The sequence below is a fragment of the Chaetodon trifascialis genome, chromosome 10 (assembly GCF_039877785.1).
Source record: "Chaetodon trifascialis isolate fChaTrf1 chromosome 10, fChaTrf1.hap1, whole genome shotgun sequence".
NCBI lineage: Eukaryota > Metazoa > Chordata > Actinopteri > Chaetodontiformes > Chaetodontidae > Chaetodon > Chaetodon trifascialis.
In genome coordinates, this window is record NC_092065.1 from 17,432,505 (window position 1) to 17,444,873 (window position 12,369).

The 12,369-nt window shown below is 44.4% G+C and overlaps 1 protein-coding gene across 1 annotated transcript; it reads right to left on the minus strand.

Moving 5' to 3' along the window:
• Nucleotides 1-6,481: 6,481 nt before the first annotated feature.
• ascl1b (achaete-scute family bHLH transcription factor 1b) lies at nt 6,482-8,050 on the minus strand. The gene has a single exon (XM_070972663.1). The coding sequence runs from the start codon at nt 7,901-7,903 to the stop codon at nt 7,289-7,291; it is 615 nt and encodes a 204-aa protein (XP_070828764.1). The 5' UTR covers nt 7,904-8,050; the 3' UTR covers nt 6,482-7,288.
• Between the last annotated feature and the right edge of the window lie 4,319 nt (nt 8,051-12,369).

The window sequence follows — 12,369 nt, forward strand, 5'->3', positions numbered from 1 at the left end:
AGGGTAGATAGGGTAGTAAAAACATGCAGAAATGCATATTTTTATAAGTTGTTCATGTGATTTGTATATAAAAACTGAATCTGCAAAAGTAACCGGGAGCTATAGCCGTCAAACAAAAACTGTGCATCAACTGGAGTAGAAGTCTCAAGTAGCATAAAATTGAAAAGATATTATGTCAAAATTGTAATTAAGTACAGAACATAAATATTTACCATTCTTAGTTATGTTCTTCCAAAAAGATACATATGTGTACATATATTAATTAATTTTTCTATTTGGTATTTTTTATTCCCTTCTACATCTCCTTTTTATTCCCGCTTGCTGTCTGTAACACTCTTATCTTATCTTATCTTATCTTATCAAATGAGATCAAAGATAGAGATATTATAGGAATTGAAAATATAAAAATATGCACGTGTAGATCTACTAATAAAATCAGACAAAACTTAGCTGTGCTTTAACAGTACTGAGCCACTTTTACTTGATTTCTTTTTTTATCCTAATCCTGCGTGTGCTGTCATGTTCCCATTCAGACTCCTTAACCACAAACCTTTCACGAACAGAAGCAAGTGAACACTGAGCTTTGATACCATGAAGAAGGCACTTCTATTGTGTCATGCAGAGATATTCACAAGACGTATAAAAGAAAATATCGAAGAGTGCTTGCTACTGTCTGTCTGAATGGAACAATGGAAGAATGAAGCATGTGATCTGAAGCTGAGGACGATGCGTGTCAGAGGCTGATGAGGCCGTGGTGTGTCACAGTGAACAGGTTCTTCAGGGGCAGGCTCCAACCTGCTGTGGACCCTAGGACATGATTCTATGTGTGTGTGTGTGTGTGTGTGTGTGTGTGTGTGTGTGTGTGTGTGTGTGTGTGTGTGTGTGTGTGTGTGTGTGTGTGTGTGTGTGTGTAGAGGGACAGGGCTTGTTTGAGTAAAAAAAGAGTGGAAATGTGGTTTTCAGGGTTAGAGGTGTGACCTCTGACACGCAGACAATCATAAGATGTGCACACCAGCCCACGCATACACAAACTTTAAGACATTACAACACATTGTTGAGTGAAGGAATGCACCTGACCTCAACAGAGGCATTGGATGAAAGCTATTTAAACACGCACACAAAAGGACAAAAGCGCACACACAAACAGCAAGCCCACACATAACATGTTTTTAGAAAGACAGTTAAAGGGAGTTGCCATTTTTTTTCTTTGATGACTTAACATCTCATGTCATCACACACATACACACAATTGAAGGCAGAACGAGTTTTTAATACTGAAAGGAAAAAACTGGCGTGGCTCTTCTGCTGACAGCATAAAAGAAAAGATTCAAGCATACATAGAGTGTCATATGTTCTGTTGTTGTAGAGTTTGAGTCAAGCTGGAGATTAGCATTCAAGCTAATATGAAAGCATCTTCAGATTCAGTTCCTGTGATGGCCACAAAATGCTGGCTCACAGAAAACGTGTATGGTGTTGGGAAAAAGCTGAAATCCTGTCCAGCAATGAAAAGACAACAAGTTTGGTCTCAACAAAGTCTTTGCCTCAATACTAAATGTCTTCTATAATGTGAGTCTATGCTGTTGTTATCAACTTTAGTCCCATTAAAGGTCTATTCCATCACGTTTCAGCTGTGATGGCTGCTCCTTGCTTATACCACCACAGCTCTGCCAAGGCTTCTCAAATATGGATTTTATGGCTCCTATAGCTGACAGACACCCGCAGTATGAGTGACATCACAGAGGCTACATCTGCCGTCCAGAGATCTCTAAAAATATTCACTATTAATCATCACTATGTGGAATCTGAATAAGAGATAGCTGAAGATCAGCACAACATGAGCCCTGCATTCTTCTCCAACCCATCACGAACCATCGTTTCAATCACTTGGATTTTAATCACTCCACTTTGTGTTTTTTTTACCTGCCGGAGGTGACATTGCTCTAAGTCTAACATGCACTTGAAGGCATCGCTCTTTGCCACTGTCTTAATAGCAGCTCCAGCTTAGGGTGCAATCATTGTGCCCATCATCCTCTCTCCTACACCTAACCTTCAGACACCAGCCCCAGCTCTGCTCCTCTTCCTCCCCGGGCAGCCAACACAAGTTTAAAAAAAATAAAAGCATCTCCCTCTCCAGCTCTGGACAAGCAGCCCACTCCAGGCTGCAGTCTCTCTGAACCATCATTACAGTCATTAGGCAAGAATAAGCTCTGTATCACAGGAGTCCACCAGCATCCAGTTTAACCCAGCACAATTAGCACATCCGTTGGAGTAGAATTACCCTGTAAAACGAGAATGCTCTGGACAAAAGAGGCAGGAGAGTTGGAGTTGAAAAAAGAGGGTAAGTGTGAAGGAAAGGGGGAGAGAGGAGGAATAAGGGAGGACAGGGAGAGATTAAAATTGTTTGAATTGAGTCCACGCTCGCCCCATTCATTTGGTATTCTGCTCAAATCAGGGCTTTTGTTCAGCCTGGCGTAAAGTAGTGTCAATCATCTCGACCCGGTTTTGTAGAATGGGTAAATTTATTATGAATTTGCTCCTGCAAATAATGAGGACTACCCCCTGCCTGCTCTCCCTTCTCCCTCCTCCTTCTCCCCCTCCGAGCCACCTCTCCTCTCCCCTCCCTTGCCACCACCCCCATATCAATGCTGCAGAATAGGCAATAGAGAGTGAAGTTAGCAATCTCAGGGCCACTCGCACTCTGGACCCACATCAAAGTGACAGAGACGTCCAATCAGATTTGTCTTACAGGCATTACATGATGAATATGGTGCGGCCGTAGCACAAAAGCGCCTTTGTGTCTCCTCCGAGCAGAGACTATTCACAGCCCGCCACAGCCAGCCAGAGTGGAAGTAAATGGCCAAAAGGGCCCAGGCCAAAAAAAAGCACCCAAACTTGTGCAGCACAATGGCCCATGCAAATCACAGCCCCCGCCACCTCCACCCTACCACACATCCCCACCTCTTCCATCCCTCCACCCGTCAGGCCTGAGCTCGGTTCCTCCTCTGCTGGGTCGTCTGAAGTTTAGGGCCTATTCACACACATACAGAGGTGTCAGTTAAAAGTGCTGAGCTGCACGCATTCAAACATTCATTTGAAAAGAGAAAGATTTCGTTTTTTAGAAAGATAGAAGAAAAACACGAGTAGAATGACTGACTTTTTTATCAGAAAGTAAGAGTGACTTGGAGGCTGTGAGCAAGGCTCCTATTTAGTAAGACTTTTGGGGTGGGGAAGAGGATTTCCAGCACACTGGAGTGGCCCTCTGATATTTACTGGCATTGAAAGAAATTATAGAATGAAATGTGAAGGGCCCATTTTGCACAAAGAAATGACTTATATTGATCCAGGTATCTATTTCTTCAATACAGTGATGAACAATACAACATCGCTCTAACTGTAGGAGGCCATTTCACTCTGGGAATGAACTCTGAATTTGAATCCCAGAAGCTAAACTATCAAGACTAAAATGAATTTAGTAAGTAGAAAAGAGACTTGAAGCTTTACATCTAAAAGCGTGTCAATGAGGACATATGGCTCAGAGCCAATGTGACCTGTCGTGACTGACCATAACTTCTATCAGGGCAAAAAAAAAAAGGAGTAGCTGCTGCATTGATTAATGCCAACTACTAGCGCATCCATAGTGCTTCTACACCCACGACCTTACTTAATCACTAGTCAAGGGGTCAACAGATTTGTCTCTGAACCAGCTGCACAGCCCTGTGTGCCTATGTGTGTAAATGAGTCTACTCCAACGTTTTTTCTATGTTAAATATAAACATGTCTGCACCTCTGCTTAAACATTAACACCTCTGTAAGCATTGCCCAAGGTTGTGCACCAGCTCCCCATTCACCTGAATCACTGTGGCCTCAGGTCGTCACTCCCCTGTCTGAAGCTCATTTATCGTAGTTTCATCTTTACAGCTGCGGCTCTGATGCAGAGTGTTTCACAGAGCACCTGTAGGTTTGTGTGTTTTTTTATATTATTTGCATCCATTGAAAATCTCTCCGTGAAAAGAATAGTTTCATGGAGCAACTGCAGTCAAGTTCACTGTTAATTTAAAGGATTCAGGTGGTTTTCTCTGTCAAAAGCTGCTTGTTATGAAGTGCATGGCTTTATATTGACTGTGTTAAGCATAGAAAAGAGATCAAATATTTGTCTGATGTGTGATAACTGTGACTTTCTAAAGAATCAGAGACAGATGTGATTGTGATCTGAAGTAATGCATAGTGAGACAAAGTCTGATCTCTCAGTGTTATAGGGCCACCCTGACGCACCTGTCGCTCACTCTGCAGGCTGATGTGGCTCTGAACTGTGATTGGAGGAGCCACTGACTCTTGGTGATTTTTTTTTTATTTTACTTTCATTTCAAAACAGTAAAGCATTATTATTAATTTAACAACTTACTGTTTAGTTTCAGGTGAAGTCAGCATGTACTACTCTGTGGTTATCAGAATTAGAATCATTTCAGGGTTTATGATCTAGAGTTTCCATCTTAAGCGACTTGAAATGAGTCAAATGAATTTCCTGCTAAGCGTTCATGAAACTCATCAAAGTTTATCAAGATATGTTAGCTTAGAGGGAGTCAAAACATAAAAGCAATGAAGGTTCTCCCACCAAAACTAGTTCAGCAATGAGCAATTTACACACACAGAATGGGTGGCCTCCTGTTCATGCAAAATGGCCTAAAAATCCACCAAGCACTCTGATTCACTGAATTCACAGCACCAGATGACCCCGCGCCACCCCACTCTTGGCCTATTCAGCCCTGCGTTATAGTCTAGATATGTGCACATTTGGCGTTTCCATGGTTTACGCATACATCATGGCTTTGCGCAGGAAAACGCATGCATAAATGAGCTGCATGTGATTGATTATTCACCACTGGATTACGGCAAAATTAACATCGCCCTTACGTATTGTCAAAGTGAAAATGACCCACGGACAAAATGACATGAATAAATCTGTTCTTGCCCCTGCTCCTCCCCATATCGCCGAGGAGAAAATTGCATATCCATCTTAGAGGACAAGAGACAAGCGCTTATTTTCACTTTGTGCCCTGGCCTATGCCTCACACTGAAGGACATCAGAACCACCGTTTCAACCATATAATAATGGAGCAGCGGGGTATTTGCGCCCAACATTGATTTGTCTTTTTGAGTGCTGCTGACGTAGGAGGTTATAAAGCAGAGCGTAATTAATGTCATTTATCACTTGTTTGATTTTGTCACTCCCTCCACCGACAGGGCTCACATACGCGAGCCATTAACCAATGGGAGCGCGAGAGCATTTGTCACCTAGTACAGGCACGTGGCTTACACCTGCAGGCTGCAGTGTGTGTGTGTGTGTGTGTGTGTGTGTGTGTGTGTGTGTGTGTGTGTGTGTGTGTGTGTGTGTGTGTGTGTGTGTGTGTGTGTGTGTGTGTGTGTATGAAAGGGAGATGGAGCGTGCATATGCGTGGCACACTTTCAGGTCCAGGAAGAAAACATCCCACGCGCCTGTCAGTGTGTAACTATTTGGTGAGATTTCACAAAGTTCATGAGTGAAGGTTTTGCTGTTTTGATCCACCTCTTGCGCTCACATTTAGTTTCACCTTTTATCGAATTAATGCAGTCCTGGAGCTAACATGTCTTTCGGTTTTTGCAATTTATTATAAAATACTGAAAGACCAGCTTCAATCAGCCTCTCTTGTTCCCAATTTTCCACTCCCACAGAGAGCACCAGGTGAAATTAAACTCGTTATTTCTCGTTCTGCCTCGCTGAATTTGGCATCAGTGTTTAATTACAATAGAAGATCTTTCATAATTGGCATAATGAGGCGCAAAGGCGCACACAATGGTGCACACAATGTGGTGTTGCGCTCCCCATTTCGCAGGAGATGGGCTTTTTGATTGGGTTGTGTGCGCCATGAAAAACACAGTTGGGGATACAACTAGTCCACTACCCCAGGTTTTATTTAGATTGATCTCAATCGGGCAATAAGAATTTTGACCCGTCTCATTGTCTAGCTGACTTTCCCCAGGCCGTATTTCAAAGTGTCTATACCCTTTGAGAGGAGTGAATTACACCCCTCCTCCCCCTCCCTCTCTGCCTCCGCTGCAGGCCCTGTGGGCTACTGGGTAAAGGCAGAGTATGCAAAAGAAACAATGCAATGCATGAAACGTAATATTAATCTCCCCGTCCTGAATGCAGACAAAGCGCTGTAGAAGGTGCGCGTCTATAATGGTTATTGAGTGCTCAACAGCTGCGCAATTTTCCCCCGTGTGCCCAACCAAGTCGGGAAAAGGTCACACAGGGGCTTTGAATAGAAGAGAAGCTCCCTCGTTTGCTCAATTACCGTCACCAACACACGTACAAACAGACACACATCTGAGCAAGAAAGTGCGCAATATCAACTGAAGAACCAAACCACTGCAAAGGCATATAATATAAATAGATTCATCTTTATTTATAAAACTTGTTTTACACAAAATATATCTGTTAAAATCGAATATTTACACTTTAGGCTACGGGAAACGGAGAACAAGTGCATACATTAATAAAAGTCTCCTTACCACTTATTAAAAAATAACAGAACAACTACAATCTGTCACAGGTAGTAGCCTTGATATTGCTGTCCAGTCACACGCCTCATACATGCCAACTCACGGCCTCACTGACAGCTGGTTCTCAAAACACTGTCAGGAAAAGTGGCAGTGACTCAAGTTCAGGAACATTGTTTGTTTGACTCAATGTACAAAAATATGTCTTCGTGTTAAAACAATTTGTCGTATGATACAATTTTGTTATGAAATGGGGGGAAGGGGAGGGGTGTACATCACGAAAAAGTCTGTTGACGCATCATCTTGTTTTGTGTTGTGTGTTCCAACAGACGTGGCGGCTGGGGAAGGCAGCCCTGCTCTGATCACACACTCATCAAACAAGTCCTCCGGAACTGCAGCGCCGTCCCTGCAGAACCTGCCGTTTCACGTATTAATTGCACTTATTCAAACATAACATCAACAGTTCTTTACTTCCACGGCTCAACGTGACACCGAGTCCAACTCCCTCCTCCTGGTGGGGACTTCAGGGCGACTATTCATGCAACAAGAGGCTCCCTCTCTCACACACACTCTCTCTCTTTCTCACTATTGCTTTGCTCCTGCAGAAGCAGCCCGGGTGAGAGGGGGGAGGCAACAGATCACTTTCCAAGCACGGAGGGCAAGACCGATCTGACGCCTTTATCAAGTCTTTGTCAGCATTTCAGCCGCTTTTACGCACAGACGCTGCTGTGTGCTCTGGATGCTGTCAGCCTCAGTACCTGTCGAACCAGGTTGTAAAGTCCAACAGCTCCTGTTCCTCGGAGCTCAGAGGCTCGTAAGCACCTTCATCTGATGAGTAGGTGGAGTGAGGCGACTCCGGGTCGGCGGAGTAGCTGTTGGAAAGTGTCGGGGATGGCAACCCGCACTGGAAAGCGGCCGACACGGCGTCATGTTCGTCCAGAAGTTGCTGTAAAGCCCTGATGTACTCCACCGCAGAGCGCAGGGTCTCCACTTTGCTCATCTTCTTGTTGGCGGCGCCGTTGGGCACATGCTGACGCAGCGTCTGGAAGCCCATGTTGACTTGTTTGACCCGGTTCCTCTCTCGTTCGTTCCGCCTGGCCACGGCCACGGGCTGCTGCTGAGGGATGGAGTAGCCGAGGCCGTTGAAGCTCAGGCGCCGCTTGCAGCGCAGGAGCTCCGGCGAGCTGGAGCGCTGTCTCTTCAGCACCTTGGTCTTGCTCTGGAAGCCGGCAGCGCTGGCAATGTGGGGGTGCGCGGCGGGGACCGTGCAGTCCTGCGCCGGGGCGTGCAGGCTGAGGCTGGCGTGTCTTTCAGTAAGTCCAAAGGTGAATGCAGTCTGCGTGGTGGTGATGGTCGTTGTTTCCATCTCGCTGACAGTTGGTCTGAAGTGATGGATGCAGGGGCGCGAGCGCAGTGGGACGAGGAAGAGGAATCAGAGCGTAAAGGGCTGGCAGTGTACAGCTCTCGTGTCCTTCGCGTGGGGACCGTGTGGCTAACTCTAGTCCAAGTCTCTCTTGACTGCTTACTCCACGAGCCGATCTGACCCAAACTTTGGCAGCACTCCTCTTTTTCAACACGCGCCCCAACACACACCCCACCCACCCCTTTCTGGAGACGCACGCTTCGTCGCGAGGCCCCGCCCCCGCTGTGTGATTCTTCTGCACGCCCTCCCCCGGGCCAGGCGCGTGGCTCCGGGAGCTCAATAAACAATCCCGAGCTTTCACTGCGCCGGGAGCACGCGCTGGGCTCATTTACATTCCAATGTCTCTAACTTGAAGGCCCATTGGTCGATTCAAACGGTCTGCAACCGTGCGAAAAGAAAGAAAGGAGGGGAAAAAAAGACAGCGAAAGAAGAAAAAAAAGACGAGAGAATAAAAAAGTGAATGGTTTGGTTCTTTGAAATGCCTTTTGAATTTGACAATGTACCCCTGGCAAGTCTTCAAATTATCAGTCTTCCCCCCTCGACCATCTTTCTCCTCCAGCTCTTTACAATCACAAATACCAAGGACTCTCTCTCCTGTATCCAGGCTACAGCTTTACAGAGCAAAATAAATTGAAAGCGTGTCTCTGAGCACAATAATTGGCAATTATAAAGCTCGCGCAGGGACGCGATTAATTTCAAAGTAAACATCATGTTTATGACACGCAGGCGTCTGGGAGAGTTTATTACAGTTACCTCTGAACCCAGTGATCCGCAGGTCCAGTTTGCTGGCGCCTGCCTGACAGATTATCATGAAAAGTCTTGTTCAGCTCCTACAACTTTGAGATTTTTTCCTCTCATAGGGACCGCACAGCCCAGCCAAAAACAAAACCCAACTCAGTGTGCAGATGCGTGGATGCAGCACTTCAGCACCACATCTGACTGGACAGTTGAACAGAACAGCGTCGTCGCCCTCCTCCACTTCTGCCTTTTTTCCGACAAAATTCTCGCACTAGGTTTTGTTTTATTCATGTGTAGTTCCATCGGGTATTGCCAAAAGAACCTCCAAATATGTTTTGTTTCTGGAAAAGTCTTTCCGGCAACTTGTGGCTGTGAGACAGTCTGTGCAGAAACGTGGAACATCACCCAAAAAAATGGAACACTTGCGACCTCTGGTGGCAAGAAGTGGCAACTACCTCCCTCTGCTCCACTTGGTCTGAACCATGGCGAGGGGGATTCCTTGAGAGCTGGCGTTCAAACATCTCCTCCTCTAAATGGAGGAAGAGAGGGAAACCAAAAGAACAGCAGGACAAAATGAGGGAAAAAGAAAGAGTGAGAGAGAGGCGTTTAACTCTCACTTTTTACTTGACTTTATTTTACTTGCTGAAATTGTTGTCTTTCTGTTGGATAAGGGACGATCGATGTGTGTCCAAAGGTCGTCATTTCTATTCCCACCTACACAGGACTTGAAGCTTACTGGTGAGTTTAGAGAGTTGTGTATACACCTCAGAAAGAAACACTGTCTACTGCTGTGTTTTTGTATTTAACAATGTTGTTTTTGTGTACTTAGATATTTTTAAGAACCTTATTAAAAGACTTCTGAATATACTTGAGATTGACTTATGGATAAATCTTCTGATTCTTATTTAAATTAGCACGGTAGTTTAGTTTGAGTAATCCTTAGTTAGTTTGGTCTGTATTCAGCTGCCTATTAAGGTGAGTTTATGATCAGCAGTGTCTGACAAGTAAAGTCCAGCATTTTCTAAGGTTTTTCTGCTTCAGATATACATATGAATGATCATTAACAGGGAAGCATAAAGGCAAGGTTAGGCTCAGCAGTTTAGGGTTTTATATGTAAACTTGACTATTTTGGATGATATTGAAATCAAAGACCTCTAAGGTTAAACATTTGTAAAACTGAATTTAAGACAGTTACTTTTTACATCCTTATTTTACTGGTGTACAACCACTTTATTTATGAAGTGTGCTGGGATAAACACATATGTCATCTGTATTAATCTTAACAAAACCAAACACCATATTCAGGTAATATTGAATAAAACAGAATACATTCTGTGCTGGTAGAGAGTGTAGAAAGGTTTGATGAAGGTGCAGGGCAGGGGGACTTGTTGGAGAGGCCATAATTAAACTGTCAGATGAGGTGGTAACAGTGCCGGGCATTGTAGGAGAAACATAACTACAGGCAACAGCTCTGGACATGAGGAAGTGGTTGAATGCTGCTGCTGAGGGCCTGAGACACCACAAATTATTTCTAAAAAGTCCAAAAATAGAGTAGTAACTTTCACACAGTCTGATCATCAGACCTTCATTGTTCACAGCAAAATCCACACTGACAAAAACGTTAGTGTGGAGAAACCAGGGTAAATACCAATTCAACTATCCTTCTTGAGATAATCTAATTTCACTACGCAGTATCAGAATTTCTTGTTCAAGCTTCTGTCAGTGCTTGTGCTTTGTGTGGCAATCCCCACTTTCCACCTCTTAGATTTCCCCTTTCACTCCGACCTCTGCCGGGTCTTCCCCTGCCAACAGCAGAGGGCGCTCAAGCAAATAAATCCAGTTCGTTCATCTGGTGCGCTTTTAAGGAGTATCTATATCCTCAAAAGGCATCTTCCCTAATACTACACCTGGACCAGTGTCTGATAAAGCTGTCAGTGCCACGTGTACTATGATAAGCACGAGGAAGGCTTACAGCACACACTGTAAGATGCTACAATGTTGTGCTTTTGCATGGCACAACATGGAAAAGTGTCCAACCACGAGTCACGCAGAGGAAAATATTTCTGTTCAAGCATTTGTTGGGACCTGCAGTGCACTTTTTTTGTACTGAGGAAGATTCACTTCCTGCTGTACCTGATGTAGTACTGATTAGGGATATCATGCATCCATTCATTATCTACAACCACTTATCTTCTGGTGATTGCATGATGCTGCAGCTGATCCCAGCTGACACTGGGCGAGAAGCATCTTCATCACAGGGCTGACACATAGAGCAAATGTGTGTGTGTGTGTGTGTGTGTGTGTGTGTGTGTGTGTGTGTGTGTGTGTGTGTGTGTGTGTGTGTGTGTGTGTGTGTGTGTGTGTAATGTTAAGCCATAATAACTATTAAAAAAAATATAAACATCATACCTAATAGGTGAGATTACATTTGCCACTAAGGTCAAATTCTTATGACTAAAACACCACATCTTACATTTACTTATATTGTTTTTCTCTTAGTCTCGCCAACAAGCAGATATAACAAACACACACACACACACACACTCACATACGTCAGTAAGATAAAGCCTGCCAAAGTCTTGTTCAGAGGTCAGGGTGTGGCTGTTTATGAGAATAGTATCAGGTTAATTTTTACACAAACTGAAACTGCAGTGCCACAACACCCAGCACTTCTGAAGTTTTTTTAATTCCATGCCTCAAGTCAACAGTGCTTCATGTGTGATTTAAGGGAGTGAGAGCGGCATAGGGGTGTCTTCTGTGTACGGGTGTTGAGGAGATTAAGAGAGAGATTAAGAGGGAGATATGAATGAGGAAGGAGAGCCTAGAATCTGGCCAGAAATCCCCATTTATAGACATCAAATGTTCAGCCGGAAGTGTTCCTGTTCAATACAAGTTTGTCCTCCAAAGACTCATACTTATATGTGTTTGCTCAGGCAGAGCTGAGGGCCCACTATCTCACCCGCAGCCCTATGTTTTTCTGCAGGCGACAAGTGGAGATTAGACAATGTACCCAGAGCAAAACAACTGACTTTACTGTGTCACTAGTAGGAATGATCTGCTCCATCAACATATTCTATATTATTTGGCTATACGTACAAGCTGACACGACTGATATTACCGTTGCATTGTGAATGAACGTGTGTGTGAACAGGATGTGAACCTTCCATGTGGCCTTTCAATAACCATACAACATCCCTCGCCAGTGGCTGTGATAGAGCCTGTGCTTTCTGCAGGGGTCTACAAGGACTGCGCAGTACAGTGAGCAGGAAAAGGGAAGTGCTCCATTAGAGTGTGTATCGTTTCCTTATTCCTGACACATCGGTGCTGGGCTGTAGGCCTACATGAGCCATATTTCTCCAACAGTTGCAGACTAATGCATAAGCCTTACGATCCTTTATCTTATTTGTAACGCAGTCTGTGGTGAGGACATGATCAGGCTGAGCATTCACCCAACGCAACAGAGTAGATAAGCTTTTGTGTTGAGATTGAGCAAGAAGTTTGGATAAGACCTGCTGATGGTGAAAAGAGGAAGTAAAGCTTCATTTGGAGGAAGCTGAGTGGTGGTATTTAGAGAGACAGACTAAAATTCAAGTCATGGAAAGAAGGGCATCCCCACTGATCATAAATACACTGTGTCATTCAAACACATGACACAGCCGCACATCTGCTGG